This window comes from Onychostoma macrolepis, chromosome 02 (genome assembly GCF_012432095.1).
Source record: "Onychostoma macrolepis isolate SWU-2019 chromosome 02, ASM1243209v1, whole genome shotgun sequence".
NCBI lineage: Eukaryota > Metazoa > Chordata > Actinopteri > Cypriniformes > Cyprinidae > Onychostoma > Onychostoma macrolepis.
In genome coordinates, this window is record NC_081156.1 from 15,073,787 (window position 1) to 15,101,502 (window position 27,716).

The 27,716-nt window shown below is 36.2% G+C and overlaps 3 protein-coding genes and 2 long non-coding RNA genes across 8 annotated transcripts in view; 2 read left to right on the forward strand and 3 right to left on the reverse strand.

The window, feature by feature from the left end:
• On the reverse strand, positions 1–7,934 carry aire (autoimmune regulator). Its single transcript, XM_058745316.1, has 13 exons — positions 7,659–7,934; positions 7,373–7,547; positions 7,148–7,291; positions 3,674–3,739; positions 3,461–3,574; positions 3,173–3,312; positions 2,910–3,031; positions 2,019–2,085; positions 1,719–1,850; positions 882–1,003; positions 709–781; positions 548–631; positions 1–423 (listed from the first exon to the last, which is right to left on the reverse strand). Exons 1-13 carry the CDS (start codon positions 7,824–7,826, stop codon positions 343–345), a joined length of 1,488 nt encoding a protein of 495 aa, XP_058601299.1. The 5' UTR covers positions 7,827–7,934; the 3' UTR covers positions 1–342.
• LOC131520825 (uncharacterized) lies at positions 5,095–9,704 on the forward strand. Its single transcript, XR_009266144.1, has 5 exons — positions 5,095–5,431; positions 7,139–7,321; positions 7,438–7,495; positions 7,665–7,772; positions 9,567–9,704. It is a non-coding gene; the product is annotated as an uncharacterized LOC131520825 (long non-coding RNA).
• On the reverse strand, positions 9,528–15,749 carry rab6bb (RAB6B, member RAS oncogene family b). The gene is made up of 8 exons (XM_058745302.1): positions 15,434–15,749; positions 13,478–13,536; positions 13,329–13,382; positions 13,134–13,239; positions 12,911–13,022; positions 12,637–12,730; positions 12,356–12,422; positions 9,528–11,793 (listed from the first exon to the last, which is right to left on the reverse strand). Exons 1-8 carry the CDS (start codon positions 15,501–15,503, stop codon positions 11,729–11,731), a joined length of 627 nt encoding a protein of 208 aa, XP_058601285.1. The 5' UTR covers positions 15,504–15,749; the 3' UTR covers positions 9,528–11,728.
• The window catches only part of LOC131520830 (uncharacterized), an 18,278-nt gene continuing 3,529 nt past the window's right edge, over positions 12,968–27,716 (forward strand). For both annotated transcript variants that reach the window (XR_009266146.1, XR_009266145.1), the window contains exon 1: positions 12,968–13,049. This is a non-coding gene — a long non-coding RNA (uncharacterized LOC131520830). The remainder of the gene's footprint in view (positions 13,050–27,716) is intronic.
• The window catches only part of espnlb (espin like b), a 14,256-nt gene continuing 3,849 nt past the window's right edge, over positions 17,310–27,716 (reverse strand). The window contains exons 3-10 of one of the 3 annotated variants that reach the window (XM_058745278.1): positions 27,262–27,448; positions 26,988–27,170; positions 26,735–26,866; positions 21,188–21,307; positions 20,964–21,099; positions 20,691–20,812; positions 19,580–19,753; positions 17,310–19,498 (exon numbers count right to left, since the gene is read on the reverse strand). In XM_058745278.1, coding sequence (XP_058601261.1) covers positions 18,023–19,498; positions 19,580–19,753; positions 20,691–20,812; positions 20,964–21,099; positions 21,188–21,307; positions 26,735–26,866; positions 26,988–27,170; positions 27,262–27,448 — 2,530 coding nt within the window. In that variant the 3' untranslated portion in view covers positions 17,310–18,022. Of the gene's footprint in view, positions 19,499–19,579; positions 19,754–20,690; positions 20,813–20,963; positions 21,100–21,187; positions 21,311–26,734; positions 26,867–26,987; positions 27,171–27,261; positions 27,449–27,716 lie in introns of all 3 variants that reach the window. The other 2 variants (XM_058745268.1, XM_058745261.1) reach the window with 2 other exon arrangements.

A 27,716-nucleotide genomic window follows, 5' to 3' on the forward strand; every position in this document is an offset into this window, starting at 1 on the left:
TTTTTATTGTATTTAATACAGTTTAATGTGGGAGGGACAATGAATCATTTAGATGAACATTAGCTTCTGGGTGAAGCTATCTTAATGTATTTTGTATTGTATATATTGTATTTTTCCCAAATATTAGTTTGAAATAAAACAATAGTTGGTGGACACCCTGTAGTAGCAACAACCTTTTGTGATTTATAGACTATAAAATAAAAAAAATAACCTGTGAAATGGATAAACATTAATTTTCTTCACATTATTGAATCCATATTAGTCCAACTAACACTGAGGAGGAACCTTATACTGAGATTTGACTTTTGGGCACAGCAGAGATGAACCAGTGGACTCACTTAATCACTGGAAATAGCCTTGAGACTCAGAAATAGGACGTGAAATGTTGTGAAAAGCCCACTGCAGGATCCCATCTATAGAGCTCTGCATTCATCAAGACAAATATGCTGTTAGGCATCTCATCTGTGGCTTGATGTATATACAGTTTCCACTGCTCACATTTGCATTTATCAATTTATTTGTATACTATTGAAAAACATGACCTCACCTCCCCCATTATAGAGTCCATTTCATCTCTGTTGAGCAGTTGCTCTGATGGCGTTAAGCCCTGATCAGTGATGTGTTGGCTCACCTGTGGGAATAAACCAGACTAATAACATATATGAGGTCAGCCAGCCCTAAAGTGTTGTTTTAGTGTATATGGATTACCTGAAGAGTCCTCGATGATGTTTCACTTTCAGGGCCCCAAGACCTGGAGCAATTTCTACATCTTGACTTTCCACTGAAAAGACAAATAGGGGAAGAGAGAAGGAGTGACTGAGATACAAAGCATGATAGAACTTAGAATAGAACAGTTATTCCATTATAAATAACATCAGTACTTTGAGAAGTTGCAGAGGGCATGATAACTCTGCAGGCACTGCGGGCAGGTGATCAGCTCTCCTCGGGTAAGGTGGCAAATTCCACAAGCCATCCTCATCCCAACCATTTCACCATCTGAAGACTAACAGAGATTAAAAATATGAATAGCTGAATATTACCACAATCTTGCCACTTGTCAGAGATATATATATGATTTAAACAACTGAAATGACATGAGGGTGTGTAAATAAGATTTTACACCTTTTTTTGGATGAATTATTTCTCCACACATAGTAAAGGCACGTTCATACCAAAAACTATAATGATAACTGTATTAGCATCCACATTAATGCACAATAACATTCTGTTTAGTGAGCTGTAGTTTTGTCGTCTGCTGCTTTAAAGGCTTGAGCAGATTCTGATTGACTGTCAATGTTTTCAAAACTGGAAAAAAAGAGTTGGAGTTTATTATTCTCATAGAGGCGTGTTTAGACAAAGAATGATAACTATAAAGATAACTATAACAACTATATTAGCATCCCCACCAACGTATGGTAATTAACTATAACAACTATATTAGCATCCCCACCAACGTATGGTAACATTCAGTTAATTATAAGCACACCGCAGTAATGTTGTCTACTGCTTTAAATGCTTGAGCTGTTTAATGTTGGGTGGATTTTATTGGCTGTCGATGTTTCTATTGTTCATCAGCTGTATAAAAATCCTTCTGAAAGTGATTCCAACAATTATTAAAATGTTATAGTTACATTTATTGTTATAGCTATCAGACTTGGTGTGAGCATGTGGTGCTCTCCATGTACTCAGTCACTGTGTCTCTCACATGGAAGTGTTACCTGGAGGCCCATGGGCAGAGCACTTTTGCCTCCTGTGACTGTGGAGAGTGAAGTGGAGGACAAAGACGAGAAGAAAGAGAAGTCCACAGCAGAGCTGGAGCTTGTCTCTGTCACTGGAGGGTGAACTGCAGGCTAAAAATAAGAGCAGAGACGTTAATACTGCTATGACTACTAATAATCTCCCATCACTAGTCATGACAGTTCATATTGTACATAAATGTGTGAGGGACTGTAATGCAACTTCAATTAGTAGGGAAATGTTGTTTTCAGTAGATTTAATGTTACTCTTGTCATGTTTACCTGCAAAGGGGTGTATGTTCTGTCTTTCGCTCTGTTGCTTTGGCATAGCTGACAGCGCCAGATACCACTGAAAACAAATACATTCATACAGAGATTCATATAGAGCAGTGACTCTCAACCGTTTTGACTCAAAGGTTCCTCATTGTCCAAAGCAATCTTCGAACCCCACCACCATAAATGTTAAGATATTTCCATCTCTATTTGATATAATTATAACAAAACTAATTGTTTTTAAACAACCAAACAGAACCAAACAGAAATAATAGTTATTTAGCACATTCTTTTTATTTTATGCATGATTTTATGCATTTTTAGCAATTTTATTAAGTGAATTACTGTATTTTATTTTAAAAAAGTTGTATCAACAAAAATATATTAATTTGAATAATTTGACATCATTATTAAAATTAAAGACAAATTAATAATATTAGTCTGTAATTTTAAGGATGTATTAATAATATTACAGATTAATAATATAACTGATGAATTGTAAATCATCCCACTGTTCCAGTGAAAGTTTGCTGAGGCCCCCTAGTGGGTATTGGCCCTCTGGTTGAGAACCACTGGTGTCTGTAAGTCTAAAAACCACACTAAACTTGGATTTCAAATCTTATTTAAACTTGGAAATAAACATAAATCATGTCACAAGTAAATCTGTGACAATTAACTGCAAATTTGCGACAAAATTATTTCATATTTAATTTCAATTATTGTACTAATAATTTCATTTTATTATTATTATTATTTTATTTTTTTATATATATATATATTTTGTATTCTACTACACTGACTTAAGCTTGGCACAGCTAAAGAATAATGATGAGTGCAGTCAAAGGTCAGCTCTAGGTTTGGTAGGGTCAGTGGCCTGTGCGTCACATGACTAATCTGTACCTGGGTATGGAGGTAAGGGGCGGCACTAGGCAGGTGAGATGGAAGGCACGAGGACATCCGTCACAGCAGATGAGCTCCCCACCGTCTTTACAGACTGTACATTCATCATCATTATGCTCGACCTGAACATACAGTATGCATCATAAATGTGATTTACCTATTGTACCAGGTTAAAATTATGAAGAAGAATTGTTTTCAAGTAGGTTTTTCTACATCTTCAACATTGTAATTTTCCACGAGTCGAACGAATTTTGATCACTTACATCCGTGACTCTGGTGCTTGGCTCTCCCTGCTGGTGAATATAGTTTTGTGCAGTCTGTGCCTTGTGCACTCCAGCTGTCTCATCCAGTTTGCCAGAAGAGTAGAATTCTCCTCCCACCTTGATGCATTTTTTGGCACCTCCTATGGGAGAGAGCAGATAAGACATCTGTGCTGCCAAAGCGTTTACGCGGAAAGGTTACACTATCAAAACACACACTAAGAGCTAAAGCATTAGCTAAGTAAAGGCTTTCATCACAGTCTGTCAATACTGTATGTGTGCTGAGCTCACCAGACTCAATGACCTGCTGGATCAGAATCCCCTCCACTGTCCCGCAGCCAGTGGGATGCTCACTGGCAGACACGGTCACGGCCCTCTGGACTGAGGTAGATACAGCCTGGACCCCTGCATTCCGGGAGTCATATATTTATTCATCTGCAATCTCATTCATTTACTATAATGCATAGTCTTCTAATGACACACTTTACACAAACATGTGATTACCGCTTCCCACTGAGACCTGAGAAAGTGCTGCACCATCTGTCTTTCTCATCGGCTTGCCTTTGCTTCCTGGAACAGTGAAGACATTGAGTTATCAGGACTATCATGTTTGCAAATAGAAGCATCCTGTCACAGCCATACAAACTGACACGTGTTCCCTCAGATTATAAATCGTAATTCGCCTTTTTGAGTGTAAAAATATCACGTGGTTAGTGAAGAACCGATGAGGGCTTGCCTGCAAGCGTCAGTAAACATTTTTTTTTCTTACAAAAGATTAATTTGTCGAGACAACACTGCTAAGTAGCTTCAGTATTTTATGAGATTTTTTATTTTATATGCATTTAAATGTTAGTCTTAGCCTGGATGTAAACATTACCCCTTTGATCGTTTGTGAGTGCAGCGTGAAGAACTAGCAAACATTACTCTTATTCACAAAACAGAGATGGTGCAGTTTACCTTTACGTGTACAAAGTTAATAATTTATATATTTATTTTATTTATTTATTTAAGCGACATAATATGTAGTACATGAATGGTAAAATGAATGGTAATTTTTCCCTCTTTGGGAAGGCTATATAGAAACACTATCGTAGATTTTATATTTTGTTATTTGTGAATGCAAAAATTATATTTGTTGTAGTTTTCATTCATAACAACTATTACGACTTCTGCTTCTGAAATCACCGGAAATGGAAAAATGGTAGGCCTACATTAGGCCTGTTAGTAGTAATACACCTAAAACGTAAGCAGTTTTTAATAAATAGTAATCGGTTGCTATTTTGCTTGGCTTATTATACAAACTAAATGAAAACTACCCAACTTGACTGTCACATCACAAGGTCATAGAAAAAAGTGTCAGGAAAGCAAAAAGCAAAAAAATTAAAATAAAATAAAATAAAAAACACCCATCTTTTCTCCAGCCCAGCTAACATTCTCAGAACAATGAAGAACGTTCTGGAAATGTTCTCTCAAAGTTATAAACAAACATTCTTCGAGTAATGTTAACAGAACGTCCATTCAAAGTTAGCTGGTTTTTAACACATTAATTATGCTTCATTTATGGGATGTTTTTCTGAAGCAGTAGATGTAGTTGTCATAGGCGGAGGGTGAACCAACTCCAGGGTAAGGCTAAAACCAGCCAAATGTATTAAACATTATAAACCCGTTTAGGCAAGAACCAGACATGGGTGACATGCAGGCTAATAAAATATGTTTAATGGGACTGAATTTGTATTTAACGTGATTACAAAAAAAAAAAAAAAAAAATAGAAATTTATAACTATAACGTTTCCTTTCCAAACATTATCACTAACTTTGATCTATCGCGAGTTTAAGCACTCTCAAAAAAAATAAAATAAATAAATTATCGTTATAATCACTGAAGCTGTATACACTGCAATGAATCTCTTACTTGCATTGTACGTACATCTGCGCTTTGTTTATAATGAGAATTCGCAAGAACGCGCGCGCACTTAAAGCTGATGAGTTTCAGCGATGACTCATCTGAACGCCTCTGATTGGCCATTGCATTCCTAAGCTCAACAGAATTGTGATTGGTTAAAATGCGCAACACTTTAAAAACGCCTAAAATGAAATAACATGAGGAGATCTTAATTTAATGCCACAATCGACACGGTCTATTCATTTTCACTTTGTTAGCAACAAACGTAATAGATTTAATTTGTTTGTGGAGGGGCATTTTTGCCCCAAGTCCCCATGTCCAAGGCCTTCTATGGTAGTTGTAGTTGGAGCAACTTGAGGGTGAGTAGGCTAAATGATGACAGAATTTGCATTTTGGGGTGAACTATCCCTTTAATGTTATCTTTAAAGTTTACATAACCAAGAAAAACTGGTAACACTTTAGAATAATGGTCCGTTGTTAACAAGTAACCATGCAGGAAGTAATAGGTAGTAGCCTACTACATTAACACTTAACTTAATAGGCTACTATTAACTAATAGAGAAGCAAGATTAACTAAGCAGTAAGTAGTAACAATTTTAGGACAAAGATAGTTCCTTATTAAATATGTGATAATTATTAAATAAAAATATCCTCATTGAGAACTACTTGCGAACTATGACCAATTAATAAAGAACAACCAATTAATTACTAATCACAACAGTAACGTCTTAAAAGTGAACAATTGGGTTCTTTGTGGAAACTAATTTATGAATATGATATACCCCAAATAAGTCGGCTATAAATGTGACTACTACTCTTGCCAAAGGATGGATGTTTTCTGTTTATTTCAATCAAAAACACAGAATAATAATACAAATAATTTATTTAAAAATGTTAATAATTAGGAAGTGATTGAATTAGTTAACAATTATGAGCTCTAGTTTGTGTCAGTTCAGTATGCCTCCGACTCCAAAAGACCTACCTTTAGTGACAGTAGGCTGGGGAGGACTTTTCTTGAATATAAATAATGATGTTCTCTTGACAAAAACAATTCACATCCTTAATGAAGGCATCGACTGCATTTATATTGTGTTTAGCACAAAACTGCAGATTCCAGATTACAGTGTCTGGTAAAATATCACTAGTGCCTCACACAAATGTATGACTGTACACTGTGTGTCAGATTTAAATATGTTAAAAAACTTATTAAATTACTTAGTAATTAGTGAGGGGTTAATGCATTTTTCACTTTAAAGCTAAAGTGCTACTAAGGAACTACTAGTGATCTGGACCATTATTTTAAAGTGAAAAACACGTTAACCCCTTAGTAATTACTCACACGTAAATGAATAAGTTATTTAACGTTTTATATCTGACACATACTGTACAGTCATACATTTGTGTGAGGCACTAGTGATATTCTACCAGTAGGTCATTTGGAGTGGGATACATATTGAACTGACATCAAACAGAGTTCATAATTGTGAACTAATTCAATCATGAGCTTGTCAGCATCACTTCCTAATTATTACAATTATTAAGTGAATTGTTTTTATTATTATTCTGTGTTTTTGATTGAAATAAACAGAAAACATCCATCCTTTGGTAAGAGTAGTAGCCACAATTTTAAAATGTAGCCGACTTATTTGGGGGATATCATATTCATAAATTAGTTTCCACGAAGAACCCAATTGTTAACTTTTAAGACGTTACTGTTGTGATTAGTAATTAATTGGTTGTTCTTTATTAATTGGTCATAGTTCGCAAGTAGTTCTCAATGAGGATATTTTTTATTTAATAATTATCACATATTTAATAAGGAACTACCTTTGTCCTAAAATTGTTACTTACTGCTTAGTTAATCTTGCTTCTCTATTAGTTAACAGTATTAAGTTAAGTGTTAATCTAGTACTACCTTACTTCCTGCATAGTTACTTGTTAACAACGGACCATTATTCTAAAGTGTTACTGAAAAACATTTTCAAACTTTTTTTTTTAAATTGACGTATTGAATGTACAGAGACAGTGTCTGTCTGTCTGTCTGTGTGTGTGTGTGCCTGTGCCAGTGTCCATACCTGAGCTGGAGGTCAAGGCTTTCTTGGTGTGATGAGGCCGGTGGGTCATTTGTTTTTCGGCCACCCCTCTCTTCTTGCCTGACTGGCTGCGGACCTGCAGCTCAAGCCTGGGGTTCCCTGCATGTCTGGCCACCTGCTTTAACCCTGCCAAATCAGATTATCATCACTCAAACTGTAATTGTTATCCTCCAACCTACTTATGTTTGCCAGACCTGTGCACTGTACCTTTGGGAAGGTTCATAAACAGGGATTCCAGTTTTGGGTAACACTCCTTATTGTACTCTTTACAGAGATTGCTCCAGAAGCCCTGGAGGACTGTGGCATCCTGGTCCAGTATCAGAGTGAGCAGTGAGTAGACAGCTTTGTGGATACCGTCCTTTTTCTTTCGCTCTAAAGTCTCCTTAAGTGTTAATCGGTAATAGTATTAGTTTCTTGTTTGAGCATTTAATGAACTATGATTACGCATATTTATAATTATGCTGAGGAATGTAATTTCTATGAAAATGTTCACCCTTAGGATCTGTTCGGAGATGATGTCGTGATCTGCCAGCCCATACAGCAGTGGGAAAGGGTCATGGATTGCCATAGCGATCTCAGTCCTACATGCTCGTAGTTGTGAGCGCAGGTCAGACTCTCCGTAACCTTCCACCCTTGACATGCTAACACAAGAGTCCTGCATATAGATCACAAACTAAATTTACACTGAAATTCTGGCTTTGGTGTTTTGAGAGCACTAAATATATCTTCAGATATTAATTAAAAAAGATTCAATTGTTTTATCATGTGCATAAATAGTACGTAAACAAATTAGAGAAGGTCTTTTTTAGAGAAGGGATCCCTTGTTATATATTATATCAAATTGAATGTTGCACTTTAAACTGGACCTATGATACAGTAACAGGCATATAGTATCATTTTCATGTATTTACATATTTAGCTTACATTACTATTCATTAAAATAATTTAAACAAAGTAAAAAAAAAAGTCATTTTAATTTTTTATTTAAAACATATTTAATGAAACAATTGCAACAAATATTTAGCTGAGCTTTAGTTTTGACTGAAATTAACGTCTATTAATAATTGCTGAATTTTGGTTTATCCTTTTTATTTTTGTCAAAAATCAGTTCAAACAGTAATTGTCAGTACTGCTGCAGACCCGCTGATGGTCAAAGACTCTTAACCTTAATAATTAAACACTATCAGTCATCATTCAACCTTTAGAAATAATGGTACCTATTGATTAGTTTCCTGATGTTAAACATGCTAAAAAAATGAACATAGTACTTACAACAGATGCAGGTGATGAGGACTAGAGATACCTGTAATCTCCTTGCTGGTTTCCTCTCATTTGGTGTGATGGCTGTCAGTGATTGGCATGGCTTTTTTGTGACTGGTGGACAAATGATTCTTGTGCTCTTGGAGCCTCTAGGGGCCATTGATACATAAGACTGCTGTGATAAGTGGTGACATTGAATTTCTATTTACAGTTAAAACACTAACTTGCACCTTGTAGGCTGGTTAAAAATACCTGCCCCTTATTTGTTCGCATTTATGCTCATTTGTGCGGTATTGCTTGGAAAGTCCACAGTTGGGCAAGAAACGATTTCTCAATCATGTGAGCCTCTACTTTCAGTCACCTGTCTCTCCTGAGGACTATAGTTTCCACTCCAAGGGGAATCCCAGTCTCTGTGCATCACAATAAATGCACTGGATCTGGATTAGCCATTAATGCGGCATTTGTAATGTTGCGTGGGAATTATTAATGTCTTTGAGATTTTCCAACAAGGTTATACTCAAACTATAATGAACCAGGGTTCTGAGAAAAGGGAGTCATCGTAGTTTGGCTAAACGTCTTATGAATGGAAACAACAACAAATATATTTTGTCTTCGCATTTGCACCAATAGCAAAAGAAAAAAAATCACTTTAAAGTTTCTATGACTTTCCAAAAGCGAATCTCCAAAGAGATTGATTACGTTGGTCAAAAGAGAGAAAAATGTCAAATTTGCCGTCACTTCCTTAGCCTTATTATTAGAAACATTCACATAGCAGGGATAACGGGTTTTATGTAATTAAAGACCAAGGTAAGAAAACACCAAGTATAATGTTGAAGGTTTACGTTAAAATTGTGAAAAATAAAAATGCTAGATTTACAAAGTTAACATCACAGTCTGTGAAAAGTATCCATTGTTTTCAACTTGAACATAACATTTGTCTTAAATTGTCATAAAAAAATGTGAGTTTTGAAAAAAAATAATAATAATTCATTAGAACTTTTTGCTTGGATGAAACAGTACACAATTTACACACACACAAAAATAAAATTTTTAGTTTCTTAAACTTCTGTATAAAATAATATCACACTCAGCATTGTAACAGTTTGGTATTAAGACATGGATTTTATTGATTTTTTTTCAGACAGATGTCATGCTGATAAATGTCCTTACAGAGTGAATAAAGAGCCAACTACACTGCTCTACACAACCCTATGGCAACAACTCCGACAGATTCAATCTCCTCACACTATCAGCAGCAACTTCCTGTTTTACATACAACCTTCCGCTTGCACGGGACTGTTCTGCAATTTCTCTCGACCGCTGTGAATTGGCTAGATGGTGTGAATACAACAATTTCATCATAAATCCGTCAGTTGTTTGGCTGACCAGTCAGTGACCACCGTTCTGTAACGTATGTGTTCTCAGGTAGCCATACAATGAAAGCTTTGCATTGTGATGCCACAATAACAGAAGGCACAACTAGTGTACAAAAGTGAAAGATGACAAAGCTAACAAGAGGAAACGGAGGCTTGAGAAATGTGAATGTGATAGATGACATATTCTGTGCCCTGTCAATGCAAAACTCATTAACCTCAGTCCCTCCCCACAGTTAATATCAGCGGCCCCTTAAATTATCCCAGAAGCTGAAGTCAAGCCTAGTACCAACAATTCAGTCACAGTTATTCCTCATGTCAATTTTTGTTTCAATTAATAGAATTATTGGCACCAGAAAGAAACTCGCACTAACATTAAATATATTATAAATACCTAATATATCCTAAATTAATCTCTATACAATCAGTGGTGTTAATCAGTGCATTTATGTAAACAATTCAAAATATAAAACAAAAACAAATACATTAAATATTAAAGATACTATGTTTCCAGAGATTCGTAAACAACTCACATTTCTTGAACGTACTGTTGCGATAACCAGAATATTGTGAGCGGACAACAGGTGGGTACATTCTCTCTCAGCTCAGTGCTGTTTTAAAAAGGTCTTCTTGTTTTAGGATGAAAGTGTTCGCCTACAACTAGCATTTTGAATTTTAATCTACACATCCATTCTGCATGTGCGGGAAACTAACTACGAGAGCTTTACTACAAAGGATACAACAATCATTTGTCTGTTTCATTACTTTAGGATGTGGTGAACCTTACATTTCCTTGTCAGAACCCAGAAGAAAGTGCATGTATTTGAAATGAAAATCTGTTGTTTCCTAAGGCTAACCTCAAAATCGCCTTTCTCACCCCAACCGAATGAATGACACTTATCTCATTCTTTTTAGTTCTGGTTGGCTGCAAAATACAAAACTATAATTAAAAAATAAAAATCAACTCACATATTTTTGTAAAACATCTGAAGGGGGTTTAACAGGAATAATGGTGGATGAGTAAAACAGTATAAGGCAACAGCAAAATGCCCAAACCATAAGTAATACTTTACTACCAGTGTATGGCTACAGGTGAGACTGACAAAATAAAAGTGAAGCCCTTGTCATATTAAAAAAAAAAAGAAGAAAACAAAAGATAACATTTGTACAAGTGAACATAAACCACGTCTAAATGATGGATGTTCACAATAATATAAATACTATATACAATACAGTACCACCTGGCGGATCTAAAGTGTATACATGAAGCTAGCAGAAAAATCCATTGGTTCTTTGCAACAGTGCCACGGCACTTTAAAGGTTAACCGGGTTAGTACACACACCTCTCGTGGAGGCTGGTACTGGATTAGCATGTAGGATGTACTGTATACACAGACCCACACTAAGACTTTGAACAGGACCTCTGTCTTTTTTCTTTTTTTCATTAATTCTGACTTCTTTGTTTCGTTACTATCGATGTGTATGGACCAAAGGACATGACAGATTCTAAAAGTTGTCTTACATGCATGCTATGGACGAAAGACAGTTACTCTGTCACCCGTCTTGAATCTTTTTGAACTCATTTTTTGTGAAGGCATCATTTAGTGCTTTTTGTAATGTACAAAAATACAAAACATAACAACCGATAATCCACTCTGAATGTTGTTTGTCCGAAGATGGTACACATGCCACTTCCTGTCTTATATGAATCTGTTAGCTAGTCACTTTGAATTACCTATGATATTATTTTGGCAATTAAACAGACAGTGTAGTTTTTTTTTTTTTTTTGCTCTTGCAACTGAGGAATATAATTTTAGACCCATTCAGATGTAAAAAGCCTATATCCGATCATAAAGTTCAACTGGACGTGGACCCATAGGAAGCAACAGAACAAGCATGTGGTGTTAATGAAGGTCCGAACCGCTTTCTACTAACAGGAGCAACCACTTTCAGTGGCCGGAGGATCTGGTTGTTTGTCCAGCTTAATGTCAATCACTGGAGAAGGGTTGTGTGTCAAGGAAATCAATAAAATAGTGTTGCCTTATTAAAGTATTCAGCTCAGCTTCCCAGTATTATTGTTATCTCTTAATAAATGTATTCTTATAATCGTACTTTAGGTGAAAAAGCATAATCAAAAAGAAAAAGTCTGTGTTTTTGGAAAAGGAGCCAGACAGTTTGAAAAATACGGCTTGATGATGTCGACTATAATAAATTGATATATGTATGGCTATAAATCATGCACAATAAGACTAGGAACTTGGGGTAAGCAGGCTATTTTAATATTATGATGACTATTGTTTTCGGCTTTCTAAACACTCTTCATCTGTCATTGGTCGTACCAACAGATAGTCCCGCCCCAAACTCACAGTATTGGCTGAGATGATGTTCCAGAGTCTAGGTGGACGGGATGCTTAAACGTTTTGATAGCACCACTGTGTTTATCAACCTACAAATGGCTTAATTATTTAGCTTACTAATTTTGTCTCTGCATATTAACCTGGGACACATTTTCAAAAATGACACTCATCTGCTTTAAATGTCATGCATTAAAGGATACTTCCTTCTTTGTTGTTATCATCCAGGCTCTCCATTCCGGGCAAAGCAGCAGCCACTCGCCGAAACAACTATTAAACCAAACAGAAAGAGAATGAAATCAGATTTCTTTTTTTCCCAGCGTGGACTGGTACCATTAAAGCCCTATGGGCAACAACTCTGGCTAAATCGAATCTTTTTAGAGCTTTCCATGTGTCATGTTACAGGGCATGATTTCAATTAAATTACTCTATTGGATCAAGTCCATTTGCCATTGAGCAGACATTGTAACGCTTTTAGACTCACCTGTTTAACATTGCTGCCAGTCTTTGCACTAGTCTCGATAAACATCACATTCAGCTCTTTGGCCCGCTGCTCGCCCTCCTCTATAGTGATTTGCCTATCAGAGCAAATCCCAACATAATGCGTTACAATTTTAATTAAATTTAAATTATAATTTTCAGTAAATTAATTGAAAAAAAAAAGAAAAATATAAAAATGAAAACTTGATGCTATAGTGACACAAATTAAGAATTCTAGCACAAAGCATTATATTAAATTTGAATATAAAAGACTCCACCTCTTTTCTTCTAGGTCTGTTTTATTGCCCACCAGCATGATAATGACATCACTTCCCCTCTCTGTTCTGACATCATCAATCCATTTGGAGGTTAGCTGGAATGAATTGACATCTGGAAGAAGAAAAGGAAAAGAAATGAGTGAGTGAATTTCATCAATGGCGACACAAAAGCAGTCGCTTCTACATCTCTTCATCGGTCAGAGTGTGTGTTTAAGGTGCTCACTTGTGATATCATACACCACCACAGCCACTGTGGAGTCTCTAATGTAGCTCGGGATAAGACTCCTAAAACGCTCCTGCCCTGCGGTGTCCCATAGCTGTAACCTCACCTGCAAGAAAACCGCACAAGGCATATTTATAGAAATAATGATTTTGATAGTTGCATTAATGTGATATAATTAGTTCCAGAGCTTCTTACAGTTCGGTCCTCCAGATACATGGTTTTTGATAAAAAGTCAATTCCAATGGTTGCCTTTAATGATAATGAGAGTCAAAGTAAGATACAAAATAACATAGACTTATCTGGAAAACTCTTTGGTGTCTGTACTAAAAGAACCAATAGCATACCTGATAAGTGTTGTCAAAACTGTCATACATGAACCTTGTTATCAGCGATGTTTTCCCAACTGTAAAACAAACCAACAAAACCAGGAAAAGATTCAGATTTTGATGAATCACATGCATTGAAGTGATTAATAACTCGTTTGTCCTGACCAACTCCATACACTGTGTTTTTAGTAATTGAATTACACTAGCATACTGCAACATATGCTGTCTTAACCTCCGTCCTTCAAATGACAGTACATTTCTTAAGGGATTACACAGAGAATGTCATTTGAACTTCACTGTCATTTAGAGTTATGGCGACAGGGAAAAATGACTTAAAAATGCGGCAGTGCATGGAGCCACTGTGACAGCAGAATTCCCGAGTACAAATTTCATACTCTAGAGGACTGCTCTTTTCAGGCCGGTCTGGTCAAGCCTGTTTTTCAGGCTGAGCTGAGATACTAAAATCACCAAACGGCACAATGCCAACAGTTCATAGAACGAAAGGGCATAATGGTCCCATTCTTCCGTGACTTCAGTCTAGTTGTTCTGCTGATGTCTTGAGACAAGACCAACCAAATCTGACCAGCAGAGAGCTTCAGGACCATGGACAGCAGAATACAAGTGGTCTTCTGATGATAGTCAGGACAGTCCATGCAAACCATGTCATCAGTTACTCTCAAGTTGCTCCAAACCTTCATGACTTCCTTTCTTCAGTCACGATTCACTTTCATTATATGGGGGGCGGGGAAAGATAAGTGGTTCTTTCTAACATCTCCTTTTGTGTTCCATAGAAGAAAGATGGTTTGGAACAACATGAAGGTGAGCAAACGATGACAGAATTTTCAGAAGGTGACATAAAATGGAAAAATAATGGGAAAATAAATGTTTTTCTGTGCAGGTGTGGTAATATCCATCATCATATTCAGGCTGCATAGGATTTATTATTTAGACAAGATGCAGACAGCTGTCAAAGCTCATTTAGACTTAATTTGCAATTATCACTTATCACAATCTAATGCTGTTTTATACAGTACAGAGGGCCCTCTGTCTGACTGCCTGTCCAATTTTTTTTTTTTTTTTTCCCATACGAACAGTGAATGATGAATAGATAACCACTGTATTAGGAGCTATAAGCATTACTGGAAAATGTAAGACAAAAATATCTCAAGAACACGTGAACTTTACGGTGACGCCATGCTCAGTGTTATTATTTTCAATATTTGGATGTCCAGTCATCAAATGACAGACATGATCTCAAATGCCCGTCTGATTACGTCTTCACAAACACCGACAGTGACATTGACACTGATAAAAACCATCATCTGGCCAAATGAATAAACCACGATATCTAGTCATATTATACAGGCTGATCTTATGACTGCTCATAAAATGATGCATGAGCTTTTTATTTTTGCTCTGCTGAAGAATCCCACAGACACTGAATGCCAACCTGGGTGTGTCTCCAGTAGACACACGGGAAATGCAAAGCCTCTGCGCTTTTCTGTTTCATGACATTAAATCAGTGGATGTTTACAGGAAGATACATACAAACACGGCGATATACATGTCTTTCGATTGAATTATTTCATATATATCATTTGTTTTGAGCGATTTAGACTGCGCTAGAATAACAGCGATCAATAATATAATCAGCCCTTCTGCTTCCAATGGAAAATGCAGGTGGCAATCATAACAGAGTTGTTGAAATCACGATTATATCACGTTATATTCACAAATGGGTGTTTAGTAGTCTAATGACGCTGCATAGCTATACATTTTCATGACTAATCAAAAATTAAACATATGCAACCGACTTGTTTGACAGGGAATCGATGGAGCAATAACATCGTTTGAAATAACACCACAAACCAGCGGATACATAAAAGACTCAACAACATACTAATGTACTTCATGCATGTGTCGAAAGGTTAATGGGTTCGTCTAAACCCAGTCGTGGCAAACCCAAAGACTCACCGCTTTGCTCCCCTAAAAAAACAAGTTTGAATTTCCGTAAAGGGTTCCCAAAGTCACTTCCAATGGACATGATTGCTTTAATGACACAGTCGGTATGGATTAATATGTACAGGTGGCACCAGTCTTGCGAGAATGCAGATGGATAATCTTCGGTCCCGAATCGATGGATATTGCAGTGCTGCTCCGCGATGTCAATTCTCCAGCCCTGTGCGCATGCGCAGCGGTGGCGATACGCCCGTCTGATATCACTGTGTGTTTACGGAAACGTCTCTCGTAAACTCTCGTCGCGCACTAAACCGCAGGCCTAGCATCCGTGCAGCAATTTTGCATCTGCATCTCATATGTGTGCAACACATATTTATATACTTTTAACGCTTATTTGTGTCTTTTGCAGACACCCAAAGCTGCATTTAGACCGTTCTGTGTGTACAAGTGAATACATCCTGTGAATAATAATTGAATAGGAGGTGTTTAACAAAACGTTGCAAAACCTTTGTCTGTGTGCACATTATAATATAAATTTGATATTATAAAACGTTAAGATTTAGATTACATTTACATTTTTGTAATTTCATGTTGACATTAATCTATATATAAAATATAAAACATGGTAATTTATTCATTATATAGTACAGTAACTAATATAGGCCTAGGTTCCTTATATACAGAAACTTACAGAGTAACTAATGTAGTACGAGCAATTAAATAAGGAGAATATGTTTGTGTTATCTGTGGGTTTTGCCTTTATGAAAATGGTAGAGCACAGACTGGAAAATGAAGGGAGAGAGATTCACAGTTCAAACTAGCATACGTACATAAGTACACAACTTGGCATTATGTGACAGTAAAATATGCAAATAATATCACCAAGCACTATCCAAGCATGCCCTTTTGACCTATTGGACATAAATCTATAAATCTTTCTCCTCCAGCACATTGTGTCTAAATAAGGAGCATTGTTTCAGAGTACAGAGGTATTTGATGTTGATTTTTATTTTTTCAGCAAAACAATAAATGACCAAATAAAAACGAGAAATCTCGTGCAACTGAGATTGACATTAAAATGTATCCAAATCAAATTGTAGACTATGTGTCTAATATTAGTGGTGACATATACTGTGTCCTGGAAACTTCAATGCATGTTATATATCCTGACAAGTCTGTTTGTCTGCAGACTTCTTCATAATCTTCAGCCTGGGGCTAAAAACAAAAATAGGCAAGAAAACTAGGCTAAGTTTACTAGAGATAACGTTGACAATAAAATCACAAAAACATCCCTCAACATGTATAAAATAACTTTTATTTAGTAATTTTATATTACTAATACTCTCTAGATATGGGAACACATTACACAAGTAGAGTCGGTATACTGACGGAAAGAATAAAAAGTATAGGCCTACAATCAGATTACTGTACTTTAAGCATAAATAGCTTAGGCTATATAAAATAGTATTATATAAAAGTATTATATAAAACTAACATTTTGATATTAATAAGGAGATGTGTTTGAAATACTGTTGCTGCTAGGCCTTAAATGAAAGCTAATCACAGCATATTATAAGAAAATAGAATATGTTAAAATTTGTGTTTTTTTTCATCTATTTTGTACTGTTAGTAAGGTAACAGATCTTGAAAATCCATGAAGTAAATGGTTTCTTCAGTTCAGCATTTACTTTGAAGTCAAGAAGGAGAATGGTGTTTACAGGCTAGTAAATTAGCATTAGCATGCCACAGCATGAGTCATTTGCTTAGCTCAAGTTAAGGTTTGCTTGTTTGTGTAATGTGTTCAGTATGTGTGTTTAGCACAGTAGAAAAATCTGGCCCACGAGATCCACTTTCCTGCAGAGTTTAGCTCTAACCCTAATCAAACACACATGAGCATGCTAATCAGAGTCTTCAAGATCATTAGAAAATCACAGGTAGGTGAGTTTGATAAGGGTTGGAGCTAAACTCTGCAGCAGATTGGCCCTCCAGGGAAAGATTTGAGGAACCCTGGTCTATACACAACATTTCCTTCCTGCTAAAATGTATGAAAAGTGATTTGATGCTTTTATAAACTGTAGATGTGTTATGCTCAGTGTTTTTCTGGTTTGAACTATACTATAGCACTACTGCTATACAACAAGTGTTACACTCCATCTTATACATGTTTCATCAGCCCCTCAGGGTGGTTTGAACATCCCTGTGGGTCGCACACACATTTCACCCATCGCCATACATGTATATTTATGTACTGAACTCAATGTCAAAAAAAAAAAACGTGTAACAGGAAGTTATAAAGGACTCAGGAATGATTAATCTCACAAAACAGCAATTTTCAAACAAAACAATGGTTTATTTATAAAAGAGAAAGGGCAAACTTAAAAATTTGTGGAATGCATGGCTGTAAGACTCTTTTGGCCAGATTCATTGTTGGTATTTATTTATATGAGGTACAGTTTACCTGATGCTAACAATTAACATGTTGTTATGTAACAAACATATTTTTTGTCATTAAATTATCTGTATTCAAAAAGCCTCAAAATTATTTTGCATTCAAAATTATATAGTCTTCAGATACAAATTGAACCATCACTGCATTCAAAAACCTCAAAAATCAAACAACTCTGCTTCTTTCTCTTTCCAGAAGGTGAAACTGCGATCAATATATTTACAAATTTCATCATTACTAAACATTGAGAAATCACTGCTTCCATCTCTGCTGGGATGTCCTCCATCATTTGATATGGTATTCTCGATGATAACCTGTGGCACGACTTTAGAATTCTTCGTGGATTCCTTAGATATCCCATTTTCTCTTTTCCCAAAGTATTGCATTTTGATGTCCTCAAAACCATCTTTCCACTCACGTCTCCCAGCTTCAATCTCCCTGAGGACAGCCCGGTGGAAGTCTCGGACCATCTCCCAGGGAAAGTTCCCCACGTGGTCGAACACCTCAAAGCATAGCAGGTGCCTCATCTTGCGCTCCTCAGCTGGGAGGTCCTGCTCAAGAATGTGAAAATAGCCAAGCATGAACAAGTCAAGTGTCAAGCTGTCATAAGCAACAGGAGCACCGTCCACACGAGGAAGGAACTGCTCGGGCGAGTAGGTCACATGCTTCCTTTGGAGGCTCCGGATCTGTCGTGATGGGACCCCTGAGGCAATGCGTTTCCAGTTGCCAATCATCTTCTCTATTGCGGTTCTTTGCCTGTAAAGATGATACAATGATCTGGTTCCTGGCTTGGAGACTGGAGCTGTTATTCCTTCTTCTGTAAGAGTGCCAAGCTCTTGTTTCATCTTGGCTCGCATTGATATTGCATACGCAGACCTTTTCCAGTGGCTCAAAAAGAGCACAACGATACGCTCCTTTCGCAAGCAAGTGGTCTCCATCACTTTATTTGCATCTTTGCCTGGTGCCTGTTGGCACTTTATGGCACTGTCATTAATGTGATTTATATCAGTGCTTTGAGTTGGCTGCTCCTTATGATTTGTTGATGTAGTCAGTTTTTGCTGCCTTGTGTCTGATGTGTTGTTTAAAAGCCCAGAAAATGGGTAGATGTTTCCTATCTGACCCTCAAAGTTGGACCTCAGATTTCTCACAGAAACTCCTGATTGCTGGATCTCCATTTCCACCTTTTGCCTTCGTCCCCTGATTGAACTTTGCCTCTCTGGCTGGAATGTGAATACTGATGCCAGATCTGTGTTTGGCATCTTACTGATCCCATCCTCACTGTTTGTTTCGGAGAGGTTTGTCAGGAGCAGTGACATGCTCTTTACTATATTTGAGATACGATTGTACCACACAGGAAGAGGCAGAGATTCCTCCATGTTTGGGAGCTGCTGGCACTGGGTGTTGACGGTGATATTAACGATGGGAGCAGGAAGGATGGTCCTGAGTTCCTCCGCCAGTCGAGCAAGCTCTAGTTCATAGGCCTGGCATCGTTTCTGAAGGGAGATAGTTTCAATCTGTCCCTCCAAGTAGACCAGGTCATCTTCAGTAAGCAGTTCTCCAAAGGGGCCCAAAATGACATTGTGGACTTGGGAATACCTCCAACCATCCATCTCGATGTGTTGGTCACTGTTGTCCTGTGTAAGAAAACAATTCTTATTGTAATGTTGTATGACATTATGCAAGGACTTTTATGTTGGAAGGGTTGAGAAGTTTACTTTTCTGCTGTGGACATCTTCATCCTGCATTCGAGCCTGAAGCTTGCGCACCATAACCTGCCTCTTCCATTCAGCAATGGGCCTCCCGTTCTCGTCATGAGTTGGGATCAGAGAATCAATGTCAGCAAGATTTGCCTCCAATGCCTCAAGTGGAACAATTCCATTCTGTCCTTTCTGTAAACAGATTCATACAAACCCATAGAAATCAATATCGCCATATCATCTCAGTTGCAAATAAACCCATTCACTTCAAATCAAAATAAATATCATTGCAAACCTAAATGAAAGTTTACCACTCTCCCTGAAACACCACGTTTTTTAAGAAGGACAAGTAAACAACAGTGCCTCAAACAGTGTTAATCTTGTAAATAAAATTACTGATGAAAATGTTAAAATGTTAATTGATGAAGAGTTATTTGATTTCTTATGATTTCAGCATTAACAAAGATATTCATGAGCTCAGGTTTCACAACAAATGCATTTTTTAATTAATATATAAAATGATAAATATTTGCTTTAATTTTACATAATCTTATTAACTAAAATTATATTTTTATATAAAATGTAAAAATAAATGTAAAAAACCCCAAAAACCCAGAGGTAATGCTCCTTTTTCAAATGTATAGTTTTTTTATATGATTGTTGAAACTTTTATTGTATTAATCAGCACTGAATTACATTACTACTGGCAAGGTTTTAAAAGGCTGCATAACCTACAACAATCAATCAGTCTATGGGCGAGGGGGTGGTAATAAAAGGATATTGCAGCTCTTTCTCACAATTTTATTGTGAGACTTTTTTTTTCACAGTTTATATCTCGAAACTTTGAGTTAACATCCTGAATGACTTTGCAATGAAATTGCAAGTTTATTTATCTTGCAGTTCAGCCTTTTTCTTGTAATTTTTGCGTTCAAATCTCTCGCTTTTTTCTTGGAATTATGGTAGAAATGGGCGTCAGGCAGATCAAGTCAATATGATGATAAATTATGAAGAAACTTGTTTTCTTTGGAATAACGTACACTGATGATATAAGCACAAGAAGACCTGAAAGATAATTAGGGTTAATTGTGATTTGTAGAATGACTTTTTTAATATTGAAGCTAGCACATACATTTATTGTTTGTCCAGTGAAGACCGCTGTGATTCCTGCTTGTCTCATCGACCTCATGGACTTATTGGACAAAACCATTTCCTCTTCCTCAAGGTGTTTCTTCATGTTGAATGAAGTTACAACTATACACCAAAGACAGAGAAAATTAGTTAACTTAAATATTCAATTTATTTGTGTTATGGATGTTGACCTTTTTGTCAGTTAGAAATCTGTAACGGTTACAGATAAAAGATCATGCATACTCTCGCCTGAGCCGAACACATGCACTCTCACCTGTAGAGGCCACTTGCATGTGCTGAATGGTTCCAGCTCCAGCTCTCTTATCCTGTGAGGAGGCCAGTAATGCAGATGAGTTATCCGGGTATGCTGGAGAGGTACGAGGCTGGGGAGGGACTTCGTTCACCGGCTGCTAGGAACACCAAAACAGCCAAAGTGATTAAGAACAAGCGTGTTCTGTCACATTTGCTTAAAATCAGTTCATAATTAAAAATCATCACCTTGCTATTTTCCATCCTGCCGTTATGTCCAAGTTCACAGGACAGGTCCTTAATATCCTGGTATGGGTCAGCTGTGCTAAACAACGTCCTTTCCTCCTCTATGAGAACAATATCTGCAGACTGCTGAAGTAAAGCAATAAGAAAACACAGTGATTTCCTAAATTTAAACTCAATTTCCTTCTAGTAACTGGCGCAAAATACAGGTCTTGAAGCACACTGTACACCCTGATCTGTGAACAGCCCCCAGTGAGGAGAAAAAGTCCTGAGAAAAGAGAAACAGGAGCTCAATTTACTGTTTAGTATAGCAGACCTCCCACTTAGTTAACCAAGGAAAACTGCCTATAGAGTTCAGTCATCTGATCGGGTGGTTCAAATGACCCATACCTGCAATTGCAGTGATTGACTTCTCTTATGGCCACTTGTGAACTCTGTTCTTGCTGTGCTATATATTTTGTTATTTTCAAAGCTGTCAGAGTTCATTTTTAACATTAATAATAACATCATGCTATACATTGCAACAGCAGAAAATTAGGACATAATTTAACCTTGTCATATGTACACATGTATTCATACACTACCATTCAAAAGATTGGGGTAAATAAGATTTTTTTTTAAGAAAGTAATACTTAATTATTCAGTAAAGATCAAAATGGTCATTTATAATATTTCAAAAATAATTATATTTTAAGTATTGTAAAAAAAAAAAAAAAAAGCAGCACAATTGTTTTCAATTCTATAAACAATAATAAAATATATTAAAATATAAAATGTGTTTTTAAAGTGTAATAATATTTAATAATATAACTGTTTTTGCAGGTTTTTTAATCAAATAAACACATATAGTGAGCAAAAGAGACTTCTTTCAAAAACATTTAAAAATCTTACCAACCCCAAACTTTTGAACAGTAGTGTACATCTATATATCAGACAACCGTATTAGTTAGGATCGTATTAGTAGTAGTGTTAGTAGTGTTACTAAAGTAGTAACATTTAGTAATGCAAAGATAAAGCATGTGTGTGTTGAGTGTAAAATCAGGCTTCAACTTCACACACTATCGATTATGCATTATCTGTGTATCATAAAATGTGTGACATTTTGGGTCTAATTTATTTATTTTAACAAAATGAAATTTAGTTCTCAGAGCTAAACATGATGAATGTGTCAGTCTGTGTGTTTCCATCAATTACCTCATTGCTTGCTCGCACAATGACAAAATATTTTTAGTCATACTTTTTATATGGTCTTTCATGACAACATTCAATTTGAAACTTGTTTCTTATTCCATAAGAAAAAGAAAAGGAAAATATTTTTAGTCATACTTTTTATATGGTCTTTCATGACAACATTCAATTTGAAACTTGTTTCTTATTCCATAAGAAAAAGAAAAGGAAAATATTTTTAGACATATGTTCCCAATAAGGCAGCTATATTTACCTGATATTTATTTTACAGTTTTAGAGTTTTAGTTTTACACACCCAGGCGAAACTCTTGAAGCATATGAATCCTCGAACCAAGAAGCAATGTAGTTATTTTTTTTCTTCAGAAAAGTAAAACAACAATTACATTTATGTTTTTTATAAAGTAATCTGAAATAACTTACAGTACACGCCTTTTCCAGTTAGGTCTTCACAAGTCTAACAGCTGAGTGTAACGAGAGCAGCCACAATCACATCAGAGCTCCAGCCATCCAGTGGCCAAACGCTTAAGGATCAGCACACTACAGTGAGGTCTTCATAGTAAAGTATGAATAATTAAAGGGTGGGATTAGGTGAACCGTTTGTCTTTACAGGTTTAAACATCTAAAGGCTGCCACACGTTCCTCACTTTTGTGTTTCTCACATTGAACTAACACTACAGTCACAGAACACTATTTGCTGCTCTGAATGTCTTGGACTGTGGTTAGAGAATTACTTCAATTCCACAAAAGGGCAAAGATTAAAGAACAGGGCTTGATGGCGAATCGATACATGTACATGAACAGACAGTTCTAATCTCTGTTGAGGTGTCACATTAGTATCCAACCCTAACTGATTTGCTGTTACGCAAATTTAAAGGCGCTTCACTTAATACCTCTCTGTCTGTCACATGCACCTCAACCGACCGTGGAGCGAAGAGGTCAACACACATCAGTTACACAGACCATTAGATATGCAGCAGAAACAGATCAGGCCACTCTAGCTAAGCATTAGATCACAACAATTCTATTCATGTACAGGCAGTTCATGCAGGCTCTTATATTATATTATATTATATTTAAAGGGATAGTTCACCCAAAAATAAAAATTCTGTCATTGATTAATCTTTCTGAACCCGTAAGACCTTCGTTCATCTTCGGAACACAAATTAAGATTTTTGATGAAATCCGAGAGCTTTCTGAACCTCAATAAACAGCAACGCAACTACCACGATCAAGGCCTGGAAAGTTAGTAAGGACATCGGTAAAATATTCCATGTGACATCAGTGGTTCAACTGTAATTTTATGAAACTTTGAAAATACTTTTTGTACGCAAAGAACACAAAAATAATGGCTTTATTCAACAATTTCTTCTATTCCGTGTCAGACTTCCACGTACGAAGATGAATGGTCTTACAGGTTTGGAATGAGATGATAGTGAGTAATTAATGACAGAATTTTCATGTTTGGGTGAACTATCTCTTTAAGTATTATGAATGAATATGGTCACATTTTAATTACTCAGGTATGATTTTCACCCAAATATGTAAATTTCGCTTTTAAATTTGTAAATATTTGAACAGAATTTTCTCAATTTTTAGACAATTTCCTCTATATATATATGGTGGAATGGTGGAATAGATCAAACAGTTTTAAGCACCTGATCACACCATTTCTATTAATTTGCAGGCTATATTATATTATATTATAAAACTCTATATTTAAATTTTATTATTAAATATGGAAACAGTTTAATTATACTCAATATGATTTTTCTCCAAGTATGTAAATTTTAGATTTATGAACATTTCTGAACATATTATACGGTGGAATATTGGAATAGATAAAGCAATATTATACAAACATTTGATAATATTTTTTATCACATTTTTAATATTATGCCAAATTAAGCTTTTACAAAGAGTCAATGTAATGATTTTTGAAAATTGTTCCTTTTTATATTAGCATATCCAGTCTATTTTGAATTATGTCTGCCTTTGTCTTTATCCAGTTATATCCATAATAATTAAACTAATCTTATGTAATTATTCCCCCTGTAAACAAGAATTATTGTCAAGAACCCCACTGTGCTGCTCAAACTTTCCTTTGGGGAGACCCACACACTCAAAACAAACCAATGCCATGTCAGCATATGCAAACAAAACTGGCGAGAACACCACATCGCTTTCTCTCTCGTTGGCTTTGTGATGGCTTGACGGAGCATGAGCGACTCCAAACACATTGGAGTAAAATGCCCTCTGACAAACACACTGACTGCGTTTATGGGCCACTGACATCTGATATGGAGGATCGCATATCGTCCTCGCCCCTGGAGCTCTGGAGCTCGCACTGAGAGGGGCGTGAGTGATAGCTGATAGGTCCTTCATGCGCCAACCAGACAGTACTAAGTGTCTTGCTAATTAGCTTGTGTCCGACCATAACGTTTTAATATGCCATCGTAGTTATGCTATCAAAAGAAAGGCTGACGCTTGCATAGTTTCCACTTCATTTATGAACCAATGACGTATCTGATGCCCTTTTGCATTGGAGTGACAGTGGAGGCAGAGCTGAAATATAAGTATTTAGCAAATTATGTATAGCGTATTGGTGTTTCATACAGTATCAGACGTCTTATGCATCATTGAATTTTCACGACTAGTCTTCTGACCTTTTGTCCATCTCACAAATGGTAGATGACATTGGGGGGGAACATAAAATGATCCATTTGAGTCCATCCACACTCTAAATATTAATTCTAAAAATGCATGAAAAGGACCAGGCATATACAACTAAAATCATTAGATTTCATTAAATTAGACTTTTTTTTAAATTGTCCCACATGACAGCATTCTCCGTAAGAATAAACAAATACTTGTCAACACTTTTACTCCCAGAAGATGTGGATCAAATTATAATCAAATTATTAATGCCTTCATTATTAAGGGATTAGTGGTATCTGTTCAACCTTCTGAATAGGATGTTCCTGTGAAGAATATCCTGTCCCATATCTGATAAATAATGGAGAGGTTCTTCAGCGGGAATGACTCAGTTGGTTGCGGTGTGTGTTTTAATAAACGCACTTTAATATTTGTGCCTTGTCCTCTATTTTGTAGCATGACTCAGCCAATATGAGCTATTATTTCATTAGCTCAAATATATTCATGCTAGAGAAGTAGAGTGTTTGCCAGTAGGTGGCAGTAATGGCTTGCCATCACAAGGTGGAGTATTAGCAAAATCCCCATCATCAGCTGTCAATGTATGCAATATTCATGGGTCTTAAAGTACTTAATTGCTATACTCAAGTAGGCTATACTTGTTTTAAATGTGGAAAAACTTTTACTTTCACCCAAGTATGGTAAATTTGACTGTTAAATGTGTAACATTGACACAGTAACCATAATTTACCTTAAAGGAATAGTTCACCCAAAAATGAAAAAAAAAAAATGTTGTCATTAATTACTCACCCTCATGTCGTTCCAAACCCGTAAGACCTCTCGAATTTCATCAAAATATCTTAAGTTGCGTTCTGAAGATGATCGAAGGTCTTACAGGTTTGGAACGACATGAGGGTGAGTAATTAATGACAGAATTTTCATTTTTGGGTGAACTAGCCCTTTAAGTTTAATTTCTCTATACTTTTTTTTTTTCGGTGTAACATTTTTCTTTTTCTTTTTTCCCCTTTTCTTTCAATTTTCACATAATTTCACATACACATATACACATACTCACTACCTTTTGTTTGGGGAAAAGGTAAAAAAAAAAAAACAATGTCTTACAAAGGCTGCGCTTATGTGATCAAAAATACAGTAAAAACAGTAATATTGTAAAATTTAGTTTTTTTTTTTTTTTCTAGGATAATATATTGTAAAATGTAATTCATTCCTTTGGTGCAGTGCTGAATTTTCAGCAGCCATTACTCCAGTTTTCAGTTTCACATGATCCATCAGAAATCATTCTAATTTGGTGCTTAAACATTTCTTATTATCATTTCTTATAATTTGATTTTATTTTTATTGTTGAACAGATAATATTTTTTTGTGGAAACCATGATACTTTTTTCAGGATACTTTGATGAATAGAAAGTTTAAAAGAACAGGATTTATTTTTGGAACATTATAAATGTCTCAACGTCACTTTTGATCAATTTAAGGCATCTTTGCTGTATATAAGTATTCATTTCTTAAAAAAAACAAATGTAAACCAAAATCTTACTGACCCCCCAAAATTTGAATGTGAGTGTGTATATGGTATATTCAAGAAATTGCATGAAAGTGAAGAGAACTATGTAAATTAGCGAAAATAAAAATATCTAATTAAAAATGTGCTTTCAGTTAAATAAGTTGTGCTGAAGAAAGTACTAATTATCTTACATGAGCATTGGCATCACGGAGGAAGTTGGCACAGTCATGATAGCCATTGTATTCTGCCAGATCCACTGAAGTAAACCCATCTGAATCTCTCTCCAGTGGACTGATGTGACTATTCAGCAGCACTCGGCAGCACTGAGGGAACGAGAGATTAGAGTTGTCATGAAAGCATTTCAAACATTACTTAAACTGTATAACCCTCTGACCGTTCATGGTAAGGATTTGTGATTGGAACTAAAGGAAAGGTGACAGACACCTCCAGTTCTCCATTCTCCGCTGCATCATGCAGGGGGGTCCCACCCCAGAGGTCTTTCAGGACTTTTGCTCCCATGAGTAAAAGACGCTCTACAATGCGATGGTGGCCCTCGCTAGCGGCGAAGTGCAGTGCTGTGGCTCCATCTTTATCCTGACAGGACAGATCCAGATCTGTGAAGGAGGCCTGAAGATCCATATGAGAGAGTTAGATTTAACTAAAATATTCAATAAAACCTGAGAGAAATGTCAAAGTGACTGAAGCAGCTGTAACTCACCAGCCAGACCACCAGGGCATGGTGTCCCATGTGGGCAGCTGCATGTAACACACTCATGCCATCTTTGGCCTGCACATGGACGTTTGCACCGCAGTCCTTCACCAGGTATTCAACCAAATGTAGATGTCCCTCCTGACAGGCCAAATACAGTGGAGTAGCCCCAGTTCTTGTCTGGTAGTCCACACACCTGCACCAGTAATACATTTTAGACATTGCATCTATAAACTAACAACATAACATAAATCCCTTCTTAAACCTACATTAATTATCAAGTCACTTTAAGTTTACAGCTAATTTCAGTGAAGTGTAAAGAAATGTTTACTTCAGGGGTGTTTCCTCGAAGGAGACAAGGGAGGCAGTGCCTCCTCAAAAAAAATTTTATGAGAAAATTTTTTTGTAGTATTCGTAAAAATAAACATGCTAATAATACAAAATATTTAATAAAAAAGTGCATC

Excerpts from the sequence above, each read along its gene's own strand:
- rab6bb (XM_058745302.1), bottom strand. The coding sequence starts at position 15,503 with ATGTCCATTGGAAGTGACTTTGGGAACCCTTTACGGAAATTCAAACTT. Across the intron at positions 13,383-13,477 it reads GTTTTGACAACACTTATCAG|GCAACCATTGGAATTGACTT; the intron begins GTATGCTATTGG and ends TTATCATTAAAG. Across the intron at positions 11,794-12,355 it reads TGATAACAACAAAGAAGGAA|TGATTGACATTAAGCTGGAC; the intron begins GTATCCTTTAAT and ends ACCCTTCTCCAG.
- aire (XM_058745316.1), bottom strand. The coding sequence starts at position 7,826 with ATGCAGGACTCTTGTGTTAGCATGTCAAGGGTGGAAGGTTACGGAGAG. Across the intron at positions 1,851-2,018 it reads GAACATACACCCCTTTGCAG|CCTGCAGTTCACCCTCCAGT; the intron begins GTAAACATGACA and ends TCTTATTTTTAG. Across the intron at positions 782-881 it reads GCCCTCTGCAACTTCTCAAA|TGGAAAGTCAAGATGTAGAA; the intron begins GTACTGATGTTA and ends TTGTCTTTTCAG.